Below are 18,459 nucleotides of genomic sequence, written 5' to 3' on the forward strand. Positions count from 1 at the left end.
CCACAAGAAAATAATTACTCTTTTCTTTGGCAATGTACTATTAATTTTTGGTAAATGAATAATTACTCTTTTATTACTCTACTTTAATAAAACTTGTCCGACAAGTAAAACCAATAAGGCAAATTGTGCAAGGAGGACAAAATGGTACTTTCCGTGAGAACAAAAGGTCAGTTTGGTAAATCAGGGCATATGAGGTCTCTGAAGGGCTTTAACAAATCCGGGTACACACTGCACCTCCGTTCCCGTTTCAGCACCATCCACCGCTTTTTAAAATTAAAAGCCGCATTCTATTCTTTCAATTTTCGAATCCCATTTCTTATTCATCTTCTCATTGCCGCAACCAATGTTGAAGCTTATTTTATCCTCCTCCGTCCACCGCCTTCCCCAGACGGTGGTTCCGACGCTACGACCCGCAACGCTGTCCACCTCGCCGTTGCATAAAGTGCTAGGTTCTCTCAGGGGAGGCAGGTTGTTTTTCTGTTCAGGTTCGGGTGACGGAGCTGATGCCGAAGCTAAAGTTGTCGAGTCAGGCTCGGGTGCCGAAGAGTCTCAAACAAAGGCTTCTTCTGCTATCGTTTCCACTAATCCTAGGCCCGAAGATTATCTTACTGTTAGTTTCTGATTTCACTCCTTTTTACTTACTTGCTTGAATTTGGATTCAACGATTTCCAATGTTTATCGTTTATTTGGTTTCTTCTGAAATGTTGTGTTTGAATTCGATAAAATATTTGGTTGATTGAAAAAATAGGTTAATAGGGTACTGCCAAAATTAATATTGTGTTGCAACTGAAAATGTATATTCTTCATTTGTGTTATAGTATGTGAACTGTAGCCAAAACCACGTGTTCATATTGTCTGAACTTAGTCCTTGCTCAGGATTATACCACTTCTTTTTCTGAGCTAGATGGAAGAGAAATTGCATTGCCTTCTAATAGTAATAGTAATAATACTTTCAATGGCTGAGATTTGATGTAAGATTTATTAAATAAATTTCAAATTTAGAGTCAGTAAGTTTCAGTTTTTTTTTTCTGAGCATTTTATTATTACTAAGAGGGTAAGGCTACATACATATACCTTTTCTAGACTCCACTAGGTGGGAGCCTGGTGCGTTGTGCCGCCCAACATTTTATTATTCCTAAAATACTTGTGAATCATGATCTTTGTAAGTTTGTTTAGTTGGGTTTTACTGAAAACCTTTATTTGGAAATAAGCTGAAATTGAGAAGCTGATTTTTTTTACTTCCTCACCAAACATTTTGGGGAATCACCTTTTTGAGAATCCTAAAATATAGGTTCTCAATCCTACACCTTGTATGGTATACACTACACATGTTATTTGTTTTTTGTATCTAGTGTAGTAATTTTGTAGTATGCAAGAATCTCTCCAAATGGAGTGTTTTTCCTCTAGCTAAGATGTTCACATCCTGTTGGTATTTGCTCCCAATCGCTTTGATGCAAGTTTGTTGGAAATGTTGGCTGTTATTGGAGAGAGGTTTTCTTTCAATTTTTAATTAACCTGATGGATAGTTTGGAGACGATTCTGTGTAGTCTGAAAGAAGTTTCTTTTGGAATTGTTATCCAACTTTCTGTCTAGTCTCTGCTGCGACATTTATTGGTGTCCTGGGATGAAGTATGCTGTCCCTACATGTGGAAATTAAGCAAGGACTAGAGCATACAGTTTATCTTGTGTTTGTTATTTATTTTTATATGCTTTATAAAATAAATAATCATGGCTTATTACTGGTACCTCCTTTCAGTGTCGCTGTATGATTATCTTTCTTGATTGCTTATATCATAAGTATTCTTAATGTTAGTGTTTTCTGACTTTTCTCCTTTCCTTTGAAACAGGTTTTGGCGTTACCATTGCCACACAGACCACTTTTCCCTGGATTTTACATGCCAATCTATGTTAAGGTATGGTAGGTTGTTAAGAATGATGAGTTAAATCTCTTTCTTTGTTCATTACATGCTTCTGACTTATGCATATGAGAACTGTAATCTTTGGTCTCTGCATGTTTGTATGTGTCAATAAAATGGATAAATGTAATGTAAAACTTGAATGTATGGTTGTCTAATGAGTACTTTACTATGCGTCCAGGATCCCAAATTGTTGGCAGCCTTGCAGGAAAGTCGAGAACGACAAGCCCCTTATGCTGGTGCTTTCCTTCTCAAGGATGAGCCAGGGTCTGATCCTAGTGTAGTAACTGGCTCTGACGCAGATAAAAATGTATATGATTTAAAAGGAAAAGAGTTGTTTAACCGCCTTCATGAAGTTGGGACTCTTGCTCAAGTAAGTGATTTTGTATGCAACTCATTAGGTGCTTTATGCCCTCCATGGATAACTTGTTTAGCTTGAATAAGCATCTCACATTTTGTCACCACTCCCCCTATTCAATACCAGATTTCAAGCATCCATGGGGATCAGGTGATCCTGATTGGTCATCGGCGTTTACGCATAGCAGAGATGGTTAGTATTGAACATGTGAAGAATAAGAAGTACTAGTTTTGGTTATAATTTTGTGCCATTATCTTCATATTTGTGGCTAAAGTATTGTGATGGTTGTTTACTTGTTTTTCAAATGAAAATTTCTGTCTTTTCTACAGGTTAGTGAGGATCCACTTACTGTAAAAGTTGATCATCTCAAGGTATATATTTATCTATTGTTTCCTCAGTTTAAATTTTAATTAGAGTGGAAGATTTCTTTTGCTTTATTATTCTGAAAGCTACCTTTTTAACTCTCTTATGGGGGTTTGACTTGGTGTTGCAGGATAAGGCTTTTAACAGAGATGATGACATTATAAAGGCCACATCTTTCGAGGTTTTATCAACCCTAAGGGATGTTCTTAAAACAAGTTCCCTTTGGAGAGATCAAGTTCAGACCTACACTAAGGTTTGGACCCTTCTTTGTATGAGTTTATTGGAACTTGGAAAAAGGGGTGGGGGTTGGAATTGTCATTTGTTCAGGTGCTTAGGTTTGCTTGCATTGGTTTGATTGAACTCTTGGAAGATGGAGTTCCTCCCTTAATTTGCAGTTTGTGAATATTAAAATACTTTATTAAATGGATCTTTTCTTTGTATTGCAACAAAGTCTCCAATGAATTGGCTCTATAATTGTTTCTTCCATGCAAACGGCCCTAACATAGTTCCATAGGTTAAGCTGTTTTGTTCTATTGCCACACGGCATGCTCAAATCTGGAAAATAGTTAATGTCAATCTTTGTTATAATTTTAATGTCAGTGGGTTCGTAGAGGGAGAAAGAAGAAATATAAAAGGATTAGTGAGGAACAGAAAATGTTTGGGGAAGAGTGGGTAAGTCATTTTTTGTAATTTTCAAGAGCCACATTTTAGATATCTTGTTAAGTGGTAACAAGTTTTATAACGTTTTAGGCTGTATTTTGAACAAGTTTCTTGCAATGCTGAGGTTTCTTCTACTGAGAACTTCAAATTCAAACATTTTGCATACCTGCATGTTGTTTTCCTAAATGTGCGCTATGAATATGGAATAGTGGTGCACATAGGCCTATACGGTATCACAATAATTTGAACTCAAAGGTGCAATATTTTTCACAGAAGTTTCATGTGTTGAACAAGGGTCAGTCATATCTAGTTATTATTATTATTGGTGATATGGATTTGTCAGTCATCCTTGCAGTATGAATGAGGTTTTATAATAATTATCAACCCTTACCTTTGATTTTCGGTGACTTAAAGTGTGTCCTGTAATTAATATATTTACTTCAATTTGCTATCATCAGTGACATTTAGAAGACCTGAAATAAGTTTTTTTCTTTTTCTAATATGGATTTACATATTGTCAATGTTAGTCTAATTCTAATATGAAATTCATGGCAGCTTGTTTGGTTGGGCTACAACAACCAGTTACTAGTAGTTAATTTAGTGCTAGTTATATTTTCTTGATTTGTTATTGTTATTTTTTGTTTGTAGTTCATATTCATTACTATATAACAATTATTAGGGTCGGTCAACCTGTTCCTGATACTGTGATTTTACTTCTGTTTCTGAAGCAAACTTTCTGTATAAGAAAATAGCAGAATTGCGAGACTATTACTCTGTTTAGCAAGCTAGAAACAACGAGATTGATTGTTAATTTTCACAAAAATTATATAAACCATGTATTATTTTTATTTTCCTCAGATGTAAGTGCCGGTAGTCTATTCTTTTTCTTGCCACATTTTCGAAATATAATACAATGAATGATGGAGTTGGACTTGGAAGTACCAAAGTGATATGATGCTGGTTTAAATGTTGTAAATTGTAATATTGCGTCTTAGATCCTTATTTAATTTTATCTCGTTATAGTATGTTGACTCTCTTTTTCTTAAATTGTGCAGCATATTGGTGATTTTACTCAGCCAAGGCTTGCAGATTTTGGAGCTGCAATATCTGGGGCAAACAAATTGCAATGCCAACAAGTCCTTGAAGAGCTAGATGTGAGTACACTGAAAAGCTCTTACTAGATGTAGTGCAGCATGCAGACTATACGTTTGGAAGTGTTATTTGTTATTTTGTTTAATAGGTGTACAAAAGATTAAATCTTACATTGGAGTTGGTAAAGAAAGAGATGGAAATCAGCAAGATTCAGGTAATAATGTCTTTCAGTTCATTGTTTGTGTTGGTTGCATTTGTTTTTTCATCATGTTTTGAAGCTTATGTTGATTCTTGCCAGGAATCAATTGCAAAAGCAATTGAAGAAAAGATAAGTGGTGAGCAGCGCCGTTACTTGTTAAATGAGCAGCTTAAGGCCATAAAGAAGGTACAGAGCCCTCATGATTTGTTTACATCTGAATGCCGTGAATCCTAGACATCTTTGTATTCTTCTCATATCAACCAGATTTTCCACACCCAAAATTGGTTCATTACATTTTTTATGTAGCCTTTTATACATTCCTTTATGTTAGCTGGCTGATGAGCTACTGGCTCATTTTTTATCCTTGGTTAAACCTTACTAATTGAGTTCTGAAGTTTGTAACAATAGATATAATCTTAAGTTTGTAACAATAGATAAGTTCTTGGCTTTCATCAGCTTAGCTTAGCTGTGCTCTATGCACAAACTTTTTCTGCAGTAGATTACTCCTAATTCTGTGTAGAGCCAACGCTTGTGTTACACCAACACCGGTACATACCGGGTACGGAGTTCAACATTTTCTCAAAAACTAGAGTATGATTATGTTGCATAAATAAGGTATACAAATGATCGAAATTAGCACTAGCAGAGGATGCGAGAGACTTAGGATCAGAGGTTGAGACCGTAAAATGACTGAAATGTAAAGATGGGAGACTGATCATGTGACTCATATTTAGTATTATGATGTGACTAAGAAGATACCCATGCAGCATAGTCCAGCGCTCATGAATTTATTCACAATAACCAAACAATAGATGATTGACTGTTACCACTAATCTCTGAATTTGGCAGTCTGTCTTGATTATACCAGCATGCCAAGCAATGATGTAACTAAATGCTGAGAAATTGTTCTTGGGAAGTCCTTGATTTCAGAATAGCTTTCATGTCATTTGCTTTATTCTAACATGAGTGTAATTAGATGTGTGACATATTTTTTCTGAATTTCCTACTACTCTAGTTGATCTTAATTTTTATTTTCTATTTGCAGGAATTGGGACTGGAGACTGATGACAAAACAGCTCTCACTGGTTGGTTTTGATCCAATCTGTTTTTAGTACAAGACATATATATTTTTGTATCTCTTTTCTGTTCGAAGTATTGATCTAATGTGCATGCATGTAGGAAAGGTCATTGTAGGACCTACAACTATGTGATTGAAGTCTTTGTGACTGCCAAATTACTAAAAAATGTTTACCTAACTGGTTGTTTTCATCTCATTTTCTTTGTGTTTCTTTATATATATTCTTCAAATATTTTGACAATAAAGTAAGCATAGGAATGTTCTTTATATCACTTTTTCTTCAGATCCCGTGGTTTGTGTTTATTGTCACCGAATCAAATTTGAGTTATATAGGTTCCAGCTGTTAGTTGAGTTCATGAAGTAGTATGTTGGTTGGGGTATACTTTCTGTTCAATTTTGTTGCTATCATTACATTATTTTACTTTTCAGGTAAATTCAGAGAAAGGATTGAACCAAAGAGAGAGAAATGCCCGCCTCATGTTTTACAAGTTATAGATGAAGAGCTCACAAAACTACAGCTGTTGGAGGCTAGTTCTAGTGAATTCAGTGTTACCCGCAATTACTTGGACTGGTTGACTGCTCTGCCTTGGGGAGAATACAGGTTTGACTGCACCTGTCATAGTTTTTTCTTCGTATCTCATTGTATTTTTGTCACATTTTTTTAGTTCTTGAGGATTTCTTACCCTTCTTTTGTACTGTTCTCTTCTTTCAACACTCACATAGTCACATATTCCCTTTTATAAACACTTCATTGTCATTACTGTTGGCAATAGTAATTTGAGTTCATTTTAGATTTCAGTGAACATTTGTAATTGGCACCAACATTACCGTTCATGCAGGACATGTGTTTGGTAGTTTGAATTTAAGATAGCTACAAATTATGGTTTTAGGATAGGAAGTGCCAACTAAATTGCATAAGCATAGTTTTCAGAGGCTTTTGGGTAAACTAAGGGTTTCAATTTTCTGAATTCTACTAACTAGTCTTTTTATGTTAATTTCAAACTTTAAAGAATATCATGTTTTGTAAGCTGTTAATTTCCAAATGCAGTGATGAGAACTTTGATGTTACTCGGGCACAAAAGATTCTTGATGAGGACCATTATGGATTAACGGATGTGAAGGATAGGATATTGGAGTTCATAGCTGTTGGGAAATTAAGAGGGACTTCACAAGGTAAGCATTGTTCATCTTGGTAATATAACCCAAAGATTGATCTGGGACCTGGGTGTTTAGTTTCTATCAAATACTCTATTGCTAAATTTATTAAAATGATTCAATAAGTAGTCTTAAATCACCGTACGTCTTGATGCATGGTATATCTGCTTTGTAGTATGCTTTTAGTTAAAAAAAATCACTGATAATCTGATTTATATTGAAATTTAGATAATAATTTAGAATATTACAAACACAATTTTTTGCTGATTATGTTAAAAAAGTTTTAAAATGGTGGCTGTACCTTCTATTTTGCGCTGATGAGCTAATGCCTTTGTTGTCCACTTATCGTGTTCGTATGTTCTTGGCATGGTTCCTGATCTTTCTTATATATGCAGGAAAAATTATCTGTCTTTCTGGTCCACCAGGGGTGGGAAAAACAAGTATTGGCCGTTCAATTGCACGCGCCTTGAACCGGAAGTTCTTTCGATTCTCTGTCGGAGGTTTAGCTGATGTGGCTGAAATCAAGGTAGCTGAAGTCTCTTTATTTCCTTGCTGGTTTAATAGCATATTTACTAGTTCTTTGTATGATTAATATTTTATCTTACAGGGTCATCGTCGAACCTATATTGGTGCTATGCCAGGTAAGATGGTACAATGCCTTAAGAATGTGGGAACAGCCAACCCTCTTGTTTTGATTGATGAAATTGACAAGGTAAGACATTGCTAGATGGTTCAATTTATTTGCTGCCATGTAATTTCCTTTTCTGATTTCCTGTTAAATTCTCCATAGCCCGTAGTATGTAGTTGCCTTCATTCTAATAAATATAATGCATGGAATTTATGTTTTGTTAAACTCACTAAGGTTTTAATCTTGTAAGTCTTCTATGAAAAAGATGATTGTATTACTCATTTATTTTTATTTGATTGGCAGTTGGGCAGAGGACATGCGGGTGATCCAGCAAGTGCTTTGTTAGAGCTTCTAGATCCGGAGCAGAATGCTAATTTTCTGGACCACTATCTTGATGTTCCCATTGATCTATCAAAGGTAATTATTTGGATAGTGGAACCTGGATGTATAGGTGTTAGGTGATAGAACAGTCAACAATTTGTGAATAGTTTTTATTAAATGTTTCCATGTTGATGGGACTTACATTACTTGCCTATAGTTATTTCTTTGGATAGCTGGACAAATTTTGAAGGTTGTATAGTTTTTATTCAGTACCTTGAAGGCAAAGTGGGCAAAGCATGAATGTTTTAACTGAATCATCAGAAATGTCATTGCAGGTTCTCTTTGTCTGTACTGCAAATGTAGTGGAAATGATACCCAATCCTCTATTGGATAGGATGGAGGTTGTTTCTATTGCTGGGTATATTACTGACGAGAAAATGCACATTGCAAGAGATTATCTGGAGAAGAGTACACGTGAAGCATGTGGAATAAAGCCTGAACAAGTAATTATTTTTTCTACCCATTTTGTGGCCCCTAGACATATTGCAAGCATAATGATGCCTACTTTTGTTGTTTTTTTGTTTTGATTGACTTAAGTTATTTAATATTAATACATAAACTAACTTGATTCAGGTGGAAATGACTGATGCTGCTCTTCTTGCCCTAATAGAAAATTACTGCCGAGAAGCAGGGGTCAGGAATCTCCAAAAGCATATAGAGAAAATTTATCGAAAGGTCTGTTTAAGTATTTTTTAGGTCAATATTAGTTGCTGCGATAGGGCTATGTCTATGGTTGAAAAGACAGCCACTCTTGATCAGTTCTCTTCGATTTTTCTGTGAGACAGCATTTGTTCACCTCTGAGATTGAACTTCAATTTAGTGAATGCTTCAATTACCTGTGGTTTAAAACGTTCTGTTTGTGGCATGGCAGATAGCACTACAACTCGTGAGGCAAGGGGAGACAATTGATGCTACAATTGCTAGTGCTCAGTCTATTGAACCTAAGAATGCCAAAGTTGATTTTGATGAATCAGTTCAAAAAGAAAGCTTGTTAGGAAGTAGTAATCCTGAAGAAAGGGATGAAACCTCTGAAGAGGATGACAAGGTGCAAATAGATCTCCCAGCTGAGCAATCTCCATGTCCTGACAATCAATCTACAGATAATGAGGTAGTTAAACTCTCTGGAAGCACATCACAATTCTCTCCTGTAAGCAAAATATATTTTCTGAAGTTCATAGACCTATGAAGTGCCATGTGTTAATGAAAACTTACGAAGTCCTTCTTCTTAACATTACTTCAATGTTACGGTGGTGCCTGTATACATGCATTGCGTGTAGCAGCTCTTCTTTGACAAGTGCATAGCTTTGTGGTTTGGTTTACTCGTTTTCAACTGGCCAAAAAATATATGATGATTTTGTAGGGAGACTTTGATCTGGAAACTAATATCTTCTCTGTGGTCAAACAATATCTTGTTCTATATGATTTATTTTTTCCGTGAATCCCGAGCAATCTTTGTTGCCCAACAACTTCTTGTTCACTCAATTTATATATATTGATCTTAATTTTGGCAGGTTGCAAAAGAAAGCGAGGAAGATAAGGAAACTGAAACAAAGACAATAGAGAAAGTCTTGATTGATAAACCAAATTTAAACGACTATGTCGGAAAGCCTGTCTTCCATGCTGACCGCATCTATGATCAGACGCCTACCGGAGTTGTTATGGGTCTTGCCTGGACTTCCATGGGTGGTTCCACTCTGTATATAGAGACCACACTCATTGAGGAAGGGGAAGGAAAAGGAGCACTGCATGTCACTGGTCAATTAGGAGATGTGATGAAAGAAAGTACTCAGATAGCTCACACAGTTGCCAGAGCAATACTGGTGGAGAAGGAACCAGAAAATCCCTTCTTTGCAAATTCAAAGATACACCTCCATGTTCCTGCAGGGGCTACACCAAAGGATGGACCTAGTGCTGGCTGCACGATGACCACGTCATTGTTGTCCCTTGCCATGAAGAAGCCTGTGAAGAAGGATCTAGCAATGACCGGGGAAGTGACACTTACTGGCAAAGTTCTTCCTATTGGCGGGGTACGTTGAGTAAAACCTTTTTCTATTGCAATATTATTGTTCATAATATTTATTTGTAGATACTTCTGCCCATCTTTGTCTGGATTAATGGATATTGGTGGAATGAAACGGAATGATACTGGGTTCCATTGTGTGGATTATTAAAAAATAATGGTATATGATGAAAACCTGATGGAATGAATTCCATTTCATTCCACCAAATACTTCAATTCAATCCCAATTTTCGGGGTATGACATGGAATCAACTTATTATTCCCACCTTCCCTTATAAAATATTAGAACAATGGTGTCGACTCCTTCCTGTTTTCTGTTTTACCCTGGTTGCGACATTTGCGGTCAATACTTTAATCAATTTGTTGGTTTTCAATACCCAAATTCCATTCAATTTGTTGGTTTTCAATTCTATCCAATTCCATTTTATTCCATTCTACCCTTTAGTAAATACCCAAATATAAGCCTGTGTAGTTGGTTTTCAATATATGGAACATTTTTGTAAGGTGGATTTTTCATGGGTGGCCTGGCCACATTCACCAACTAACAACTAATTATATTTAGAAAGTGTGAAAAATAAAGTACTCTAGGAATACTCCCCTCCCATTTTATGACATGCAATGCTGTGAAATTTGCAGGTTAAGGAGAAAACCATAGCCGCGAGAAGGAGTGAAGTTAAGACTATTATATTCCCTTCTGCTAACAGGAGAGATTTTGATGAACTGGCATCTAATGTGAAGGAAGGTCTTGATGTTCATTTTGTTGATGACTACAGACAGATCTTTGATTTGGCTTTTGGTGATGACCTCTCTCAGAATGTAGAGAACTAAGTCTGCAAGATCTTGATTCTTTCTTCAGTCTGGACCTGAGTTTTGTACTTTATTGATTTAGTGCCAATGGTTTTGGAAGTTTTTATTCAGCTCGAGGCAAAGTATCATTTTCTTTCCCAGAGTGGCTTATCTAATTGTAATAATATGTACATTTATTTGTATCTGAGGGAATGCTATTTAATATTTTATTTTTACTAAGGTGGGGACTATTCATACTCAAACATTCTAATACAATAATCAACCCATTAGTTGGGGTAAGCTAGTATAACATTCTCATATTTGCAATAAAACACAATTACTTTTCAGATTTATTTTTTGGGTATGAATTGAAAATTAAAGCAGATGCATTCTTTTTATCTGTTGTTATAGTATCTTTTAATCTTTTTCACAATAAAACGGTGTACCAAGTAAGGAAAAACACAATAATAACATGAGCACAAGTATCAAAATTAAGTAGAAGTTCACTAAACACAATCAACTAGAAAACCCATAATAAACAACAAATCGGTATCCCATTCAATATGATTCTCCTTTAATTCCATTGAAATGGATTTCTTTCTTTATGTTGGTTTTGGAAATGTTAACTACAGCTTTAGGGCATTGGTTAAGGTATAAAGTAGATAATTTTATCTTGAGATAATTCTCCTAGATTAATATATACAAATATTGAGGAACTAAAATAGATTTTTCTTCTATGAAATAATATCATCCTCCATTTCCGTGGGTAAAAAAGAATGAATATTTGACCCATCAAACAATAAATAGGACTATGTCCAACATTCTGATTTCTTAAGTATACCTAAAGCATACATCATTTATGAGAATGTTATTCCACTCCCTTATGACTTTCCAGCTTAATAATACTAATAAAATAAAGTTTTATATATTCTCAATATATTATATGAATTTTATTTACAAGTTTATAATAATATATAAATGATGAATAATGCGCTAAAAAGTTTAAAAACCATTTATATAGTCAATGCTTCTCTTAGATGAGCAGCTTCAGTACAAAGAAAGTATTTTAGTTTTTCTAGATCTTTGGTTTGAGCGATTTTCTTAGGGTCATTGTCTATGATTACCCTATTATCAACACAAACCACCAAATAAACACATTTGTCAAAATAAAAGACAATGGCACGCTCCAGCCCAATCAAGCTTGTAGGGAATGTTAGGAGCAACGTGTAGGAGAGATGAGTTCCTGCAATGGAGAAAGTGAATTAGGAACACTTCATGAATAGTATTAGACTGTACCACAAAACTACTTCATGGAAAGTCTGCATAGAGATGTAGCAACAAATGATGATGGGAGAGCAACAATATCCTTTCTGCAATCTGAAATGTCCAAAGAAAACACACTTAATGACTCAAACAAAAAACTTAAATAAACCTGAACAAAGATTATGAACACAAAAACATGCCCAGCAACATTAAACACAAAGGCTCTTTAGTAAATAAAATGGAGTAGGAAAATTATTATCAAGAGAGGAAGAAAGCTTCCCATTTATCAAATAGCAAGAAGTTAAGACCACCACAACCAATGATGGCAATTAATAATGTTTATGTATTTACAATGTGTATAATCTTCCTTTCTACTATCCCATTTACTTGAAATACTCAAGTAGTTTGGTCAAAAATTAATAGAAAAGGCAAAAGGAAAATATTCTTTTACGTTTTCAGTTCCAACTTCCAACTTAATCGTCTTGCCAAAATTTAGTCTTAATCTCGTTTGAAAAAGGAAATGAAGATTAAAAATGTATCAAATCATTCTTTCATTAGAATACCCAAGTGCATTAAGAAAAAAGTCAATAAAAATAAAAATATCTAAAACCCAAAGAATAGACATGCGTTAATCTCCACGACAGAGCAATAAAAGACCTAAACGACTAGAGCAACGACAACAACTAACCAAACTTTTATCTCATTAGGTGAGGAGGGCACCTACACTATTAGAGCATGACATTAATATTAATCCAGTTAAGAACACCTTGGAGAGCTTTATAATTCTACGACTATTTATTCAAAAGAATTTAACTCTAGTAGGAATAAATTTCCAAACTTGTAAAATTACACCCTAATAAAGAAGTGAAAAACAGATTCACGAGTAAACACTCCCCAGAACTGAAAAATTCTTTAATTTAGATCAATTAGAAAAACACGGATCATTGATAACCTGAGAAGCAAGTAACACAGTCACAAAAATGCAGTTCATAAAAGACATAATCAATAGAGAAAAAGATATATACTGACAGTATAAGAGATTTTTATATTGTCGCTGTATCATCCGCCATTCATATTTTATCATTATTGACTTTTACATATAAGCGATACAAATGAATGATGAATAATGTATTGACTGTGTATAAATCTTCACACTGTCATTGCATAAATGTGATATTCTAATCAACATTCCTAAAAATGTAGTCTAGTCTCAGTTGACTTAGGGAACAACATAAACCAAGCCTTAATCTAAGTTGATTTTGGGAACGGCCAAAAAAATTAAAGAATATATGAGATAAATTTTGAAGAACTTTACAAGTTAGTTTTACCCTGAGGATTTTGCTTGCTCTGGAGCAAGTGGCTTATATGGAATAATGATATGTCAACATCTGTCTTCAAATTCAACCTACATAAACCATGATATTCAAATATTCAAATTATAACCCTCATATCTCCTGTATCAACCTTCACAAGTTTTAAGATGAAATATCAATGAACCAAAAGCAGACTGTCATAAATCAACTTCATCAATTTAAGTATGAAATACACAATGAATGTTGTATACTACACAACTTCAATCACAAATTCTTTTAAACTCCAGTAAAGTCCTACAAGTGTTAATATTTATTATTTAACAATTACCAGATGTGACCATTTACGTTTCAAAAAGCCTGTTGAACTCAACTCCGGTCAAGTCTTTGAAATTAATAGAGGTGATTTACCAGAACCTTCCGATATTGCTGCAGGATCATAAGACCTGGTTGCAGTTTCACCTGCTCCTTCCAAATTTATTTCACTGAAGCTTCTTTTCTTGGATGGAGTGTGTGAATTTGAATTTTCATGTTCCTTTTGCTTACCTTTACCTTTTTCTTTTCTGCTATCACCCTCCTTATCAAGTTCTGGTTTTTCATTTGGAAGTGGAAATAAAGGAGGCTCCTGACCACTCAATCGACAAAACACTTTCTCGACTGTTTCACTTATCTCCTTTCCTAGACCAGCATTGTCTAAAATTAAATCCCAAACTGATTTTGAGGCTTTCTCAAGGACCGAAGGTCTGCATTAAATAAGCATGGAAATGAAAAGGCACAGACAACCAACCAGAGATGTATGTGTTTTCAATGAAAACTAAAAACTGTGATAATCATGAAGATATAATGTAATCAGAAAAAATGGCTGCTAACCATTCTTCCAAGATATACATAAAGAATCCAGATAGAAACACAAGCAAATAGGCAGTCGGGATACGGAATAGAGGAAAAGTTACAATAGAAGAACTTCCTAGTGCACTTATATAGTTATATGCATTCTAATTCACACCAGAAGTCCATGTAAACCACAAAATTAATGGATGCAACCAAGTAGCTGTGTGTTAGACAGGGAGGATTGTTTAGAGTATTTGTATATCCAAACATGTAGCTTCAAATTTTAAGACATGCAAAGCCATTATGAAGCAGGGCAGAGAGGGTTACCTATACTGCTATTTCAGTGTTCCGAAGATACAAGTTTTATCACTTAGACCTCCTAGGAATTTTTATATCAATTTTGTCCAAAAGGAGAGGATAAGACATCATCACTAGGAACTAATATATTTGACATCAATTTAATCCCTCATCCAGGCAAACTTAACATCAATTTAGTCCTTGCCTCACTGGCACCAAAAATAAAATCAAATTCTGAAAACTTTTACTTGGATCTTAATTATTAAAAGATCTATCATCTATGTTTAGAAGTACTCCAAGTAATAATTACATATAAACGAAATGTAAGCCATGTATGACGGTATAACTTACTGGAGTTGTTGGCGAAGCGCGTCAAAAAGCTCTCTTTTGGTCTGTTTCTCGGCCCCAGGAGTGTTCAGAACCTTACTCTGTTCAGCCATCTTTATAGTAGTACTTTTCAGTTCCTCCTGCCAAAACAAAAAACAAAACAGCACACCGCTCGTGACAGTGTTTCATATGATGACAATCTTGAAGAACTCGTGGAAGAATAAGACTAGAATTTGAAAGGAAATGGAATAAAATTACATTGCCTTTGAGCTGAGTGATGATCTTCAATCTGAGGGCATCGATTGTGCCATCGTTCATTAGAGACTCTAAAACATCTTCTGGGGTTATCACAGAGTAAGAAGCCATTCGTTAACAGAATCGAATTTTGCGATGTCATTTGATATTAAGGTTGTTTGTTTGGAATATACTTATTAGTAATTGTTAATAAATCAGAAAAAACATATTATAATTATTTATATAGTATAATTTTTACTTACCTATTTTGCTCTTATAATTAATAATTATTACAATATTTTTCTATACAATAAAAAATATAAATGAAGGTGAGAGGAAGTTACATCCACTAAATATATTAAACTACCAATGTATTTTTTTAATAATATTACTGTTCATTTTTTAATTTTTATCAAAAAATTATAATATTATGTACAAAAGAATTGATATAATTTTCAAAAAATGAAATATATAAAAATTAAATATTCAATACTAACAAATAAAAATGCGAGTCGGCAGACATGAGCTGACTGCCGACAAACTAATATATATAAAATCAAAACTTGAAATAATTATTACTATAATTCTATTTTCTTATTTTGCTCTTAATAATTATTATTCTTAACTAGAATCATATAATCATATATATAACTATAATTAATATATCTCACCTTAGGTTAATATTATAATAAATACAAAAGTTAGAACATGAAGTACATTCAATAAAAAAACATTCTATTTTTTTAAAATAAAAATTATAAATTTAATAATTAATATTATATAATAAAAATATAAGTCAACATACACGAAGTATCTATCAACATATTAGTATATGATAAAGAGTATTGGTAAGATAATATATAATTTTCTTAATATTATTATTACTCCTTAATAATAATTTTGGATACATTTAGTTGTATAAGAAAATGTTATTATTGCTGTTGTAACACTCCAGTATTGATAGATGATACAGGTGGCAGTCAAGCCGGGCTAAATGGCCGTCCTATTTGAAGTTACGAAAGTGTCCTTCATGCTTTCGATTAGTTCAGTCCTCTTCTTCAACCTCAAACCCTTTCTTCTCTCCGCCGTAGCCATGTCTGACCCACACCAAAACCAATCTCAACCAACGCTATCCACTGATAATTACCCAGTTCCACTGTCCCCTCCACTTCCATCAATCTCAAAGCAAATCGAACTCAACAGAGCCATGACCGCTTCTTCTAGATCAACCCTCTTTTCTCTCTCAACAAACCACATTCTCTACGAAGATGAATGGATCATTGCCGTTAACAAACCCCAAGGAATCTACTGCGAAAACGTCCTCTCCTCTGTTCCAACGCTTCTCAATGCAAAACCCTCCCAAGGTATATATATATATATATAATACCACATCATCATCACACCGTTATCATTAGTTAGATCGCTAATTCCTTCTTTTTGTTTCTGCTTCTGTGTTTCAGGAAGTGAAGTTGAACTTCACCTTGCTAATAGGCTTGATCGTGACACTAGTGGAGTTATGGTTATAACCAAGTCTCATAAAGTGGCTGCTAAATTTGTGAAGGCCTTTACAGAACACAAGGTTAAGAAAACTTACATTGCACTCTGCATTGGAGTACCTCCAAAGTGGAAACGGGTAACCGTGAGATCAGGTCACGGGAGGTCGAGGTTCGGTATGTGGAGAGTGTACGCCGCCTCAGATGTTGGACGGTCGCTACCGGGAGGTTCGGTAGTCCGAGACATGGAAACTGCGTTTGAAGTGGTAGCGATAAACGGAAAAGGGATATTAGAAGATGAAGGTAGTAGTAGTAATAGTAGTAGTGTGGTGGTGGTTGAAGAAAAAAGTGTGAAAGAAGATGGTGACGTGGATGGTGATGAGAGTGAGATAGTGGTGAGAGCGTATCCTAAGAGTGGAAGAACGCATCAGATTCGGTTGCATTGTCAATATCTTGGGATTTCTATAAAGGGGGATGTGAAATATGAGGGTGCGTGTGAGTGGAAAGGTGCAACTTTTGATGCTCATCACCTTCATGCCGAGATGTTGTCGTTTCAACATCCTGTTACTGGTGCTTGTGTTATGTTACGGGCACCACTCCCACCATGGTGCACTGTTTCATAAATTATCATGTTATGTATGATGTTGTTATTGTTATGTACATTATTTTGTAGTACCAGGGTTAGTTCCCATTGCCGCAACTGTTTTTAATTTTTTGAGAAACATGTATCTTAGAATAAAAAATAGTTGATAGAAGTGATTCAATGTTGATTTGTCCCGAAAAACCGACCCGTTATTTCTTAGCACCTAGCACTAAACTGTATAGGGTGGTTTGGAATGATATACGTTTGAAACACTTCATCTTACGTATAAGAACATCGTTATCGCTGAAGTCATATTCAAGCAATCAAGCAAGTAATCCTTAATTAATGTACTGCCCGTGCTTCTTTTAATATAGAACTTTTAAACAATGAACAACTGCTATTGTAAAATATTTACTCTGAATTAAGAGTTATTTTCAACAGTTGATTTCATTCATACTTGTTGAAGTGAAGGAGATATCTGTACCTGTACATATCACCATATGTTAATCATGTTATTTTGACAATCAAATTGTAACAATTTTGAGTTATTCTTAGGTTTTTATGAGAAATTCTGATGGCCATGCAGATGCCCCTGTTATTTCTACAGTTTCACCCTTATTTATTGTTGATGTTATAAGACTATAAGACTAGGTGTTGCATTCTACTCTACCAGCTCCAGAAATTTACTGCATAATTGTTAATGAGACATTTGGAACTGGGTGTGTTGAGTGAGAGCCTTACACAAATTCTGATACCTTTGGCTGCATTAATTGGAATTGGGTTTGGTTTGCTTCAATTGCTTTTGGTCTCAATGTTCAAGCTCACTGCTGCTGATCAAAATGGTGCAGAGAATGGAACTAAAAACACCCTAATAGGAGATGCAGAGTTGGGGAATGGTGTTCATGAGGGTCTTGAAGTTATCATTAAGTGTGACGGAATTCAGCATGCCATTTCTGTTGGTGATCTCTATCTCCTTCCCTCACTCAACATTTTGATCAACTTAATGGCAGTTCAGTCATTAGCATTTGCTCCATTCTTTGCAGTTCATGGAAGCTTAATATTCAAACTGCTCTAACTTGGAGCTGTTCATGCTATTTACTAAACTCGGTTGTATATATGTTCTCCAGCATCTAGTGGAATTGTGATATGTGATATAGAAAGTGCCTGCTTATGTAATTACAAGTCTAAGTAAGAAAACTGAAAGAAAAAAAACCAGTTTATTTTTTTGTACTACCAATAATATCCTCTCACTCTTTGCTGATGAAATTATAAGTCTAAGTATGAAAAGTGAAAAGAACACACGGTTTGGCTTTGATTTGACAGATTGCATAGTTAATTTGAAGTTGGAATATAGATTCACCCTTCGTTAGAGAGAAAAAAGTTTGCATAAAGTATGAAGAGTTGAGTAGGATAGCAGTAGCAGTATCTTTAATTCTAAGAATAATTAATATTAATGGATAACACGACACACGTGACGTGTAGGAG

General features: G+C 34.8%; 3 protein-coding genes across 12 annotated transcripts; 2 read left to right on the top strand and 1 right to left on the bottom strand.

The window, feature by feature from the left end:
- LOC109336455 (lon protease homolog 1, mitochondrial-like) lies at nt 186-10,989 on the top strand. 2 transcript variants are annotated; one of them, XM_019573065.1, is made up of 22 exons: nt 186-610; nt 1,848-1,913; nt 2,098-2,289; nt 2,401-2,466; nt 2,604-2,645; nt 2,768-2,890; nt 3,238-3,309; nt 4,353-4,451; nt 4,538-4,603; nt 4,688-4,774; nt 5,634-5,673; nt 6,096-6,267; nt 6,715-6,839; nt 7,217-7,347; nt 7,429-7,533; nt 7,753-7,866; nt 8,106-8,273; nt 8,404-8,505; nt 8,702-8,807; nt 8,844-8,938; nt 9,342-9,857; nt 10,487-10,989. In XM_019573065.1, the coding sequence occupies exons 1-22, from the start codon at nt 344-346 to the stop codon at nt 10,676-10,678; spliced, it is 2,946 nt and encodes a 981-aa protein (XP_019428610.1). In that variant the 5' UTR covers nt 186-343; the 3' UTR covers nt 10,679-10,989. The 2 variants fall into 2 exon arrangements, with proteins under 2 accessions (XP_019428610.1, XP_019428611.1); XM_019573066.1 differs by lacking the exon at nt 3,238-3,309 and having other exon boundaries at nt 282-610; nt 8,702-8,938.
- On the bottom strand, nt 11,675-15,103 carry LOC109336648. 7 transcript variants are annotated; one of them, XR_002106374.1, is made up of 5 exons: nt 14,923-15,103; nt 14,689-14,804; nt 13,541-13,952; nt 13,228-13,304; nt 11,675-11,879 (listed from the first exon to the last, which is right to left on the bottom strand). XR_002106374.1 is itself a non-coding variant. In XM_019573374.1 (4 exons), the coding sequence occupies exons 1-4, from the start codon at nt 15,028-15,030 to the stop codon at nt 13,300-13,302; spliced, it is 561 nt and encodes a 186-aa protein (XP_019428919.1). In that variant the 5' UTR covers nt 15,031-15,103; the 3' UTR covers nt 13,135-13,299. The 7 variants fall into 7 exon arrangements, 3 of the variants coding, with proteins under 3 accessions (XP_019428919.1, XP_019428918.1, XP_019428916.1); XR_002106372.1 differs by having other exon boundaries at nt 13,534-13,952; XR_002106373.1 differs by lacking the exon at nt 11,675-11,879 and adding an exon at nt 11,983-12,013.
- Nucleotides 15,858-17,544, top strand: LOC109336647 (RNA pseudouridine synthase 1). 3 transcript variants are annotated; one of them, XM_019573369.1, is made up of 3 exons: nt 15,861-16,262; nt 16,359-17,017; nt 17,198-17,544. In XM_019573369.1, the coding sequence occupies exons 1-2, from the start codon at nt 15,893-15,895 to the stop codon at nt 17,012-17,014; spliced, it is 1,026 nt and encodes a 341-aa protein (XP_019428914.1). In that variant the 5' UTR covers nt 15,861-15,892; the 3' UTR covers nt 17,015-17,017; nt 17,198-17,544. The 3 variants fall into 3 exon arrangements, with proteins under 3 accessions (XP_019428915.1, XP_019428914.1, XP_019428913.1); XM_019573370.1 differs by lacking the exon at nt 17,198-17,544 and having other exon boundaries at nt 15,858-16,245; nt 16,354-17,171; XM_019573368.1 differs by lacking the exon at nt 17,198-17,544 and having other exon boundaries at nt 16,359-17,166.

This window comes from Lupinus angustifolius, chromosome LG20, assembly GCF_001865875.1.
Source record: "Lupinus angustifolius cultivar Tanjil chromosome LG20, LupAngTanjil_v1.0, whole genome shotgun sequence".
In the NCBI taxonomy this organism is placed as follows: domain Eukaryota; kingdom Viridiplantae; phylum Streptophyta; class Magnoliopsida; order Fabales; family Fabaceae; genus Lupinus; species Lupinus angustifolius.

What these genes read in the sequence shown, in the direction of transcription:
- LOC109336455 (XM_019573065.1), top strand. Translation starts at nt 344, where the DNA reads ATGTTGAAGCTTATTTTATCCTCCTCCGTCCACCGCCTTCCCCAGACG. An exon ending in AAGTTGGGACTCTTGCTCAA is followed by an intron (nt 2,290 to 2,400) that starts GTAAGTGATTTT and finishes ATTCAATACCAG; the next exon opens with ATTTCAAGCATCCATGGGGA. An exon ending in TGATTTTGATGAATCAGTTC is followed by an intron (nt 8,808 to 8,843) that starts AAAAAGAAAGCT and finishes GTAATCCTGAAG; the next exon opens with AAAGGGATGAAACCTCTGAA.
- LOC109336648 (XM_019573373.1), bottom strand. Translation starts at nt 15,030, where the DNA reads ATGGCTTCTTACTCTGTGATAACCCCAGAAGATGTTTTAGAGTCTCTA. An exon ending in TCACTCAGCTCAAAGGCAAT is followed by an intron (nt 14,805 to 14,922) that starts GTAATTTTATTC and finishes TTGTTTTGGCAG; the next exon opens with GAGGAACTGAAAAGTACTAC. An exon ending in GCGCTTCGCCAACAACTCCA is followed by an intron (nt 13,953 to 14,688) that starts GTAAGTTATACC and finishes TATTTAATGCAG; the next exon opens with ACCTTCGGTCCTTGAGAAAG.
- LOC109336647 (XM_019573369.1), top strand. Translation starts at nt 15,893, where the DNA reads ATGGCCGTCCTATTTGAAGTTACGAAAGTGTCCTTCATGCTTTCGATT. An exon ending in CAATGCAAAACCCTCCCAAG is followed by an intron (nt 16,263 to 16,358) that starts GTATATATATAT and finishes TCTGTGTTTCAG; the next exon opens with GAAGTGAAGTTGAACTTCAC.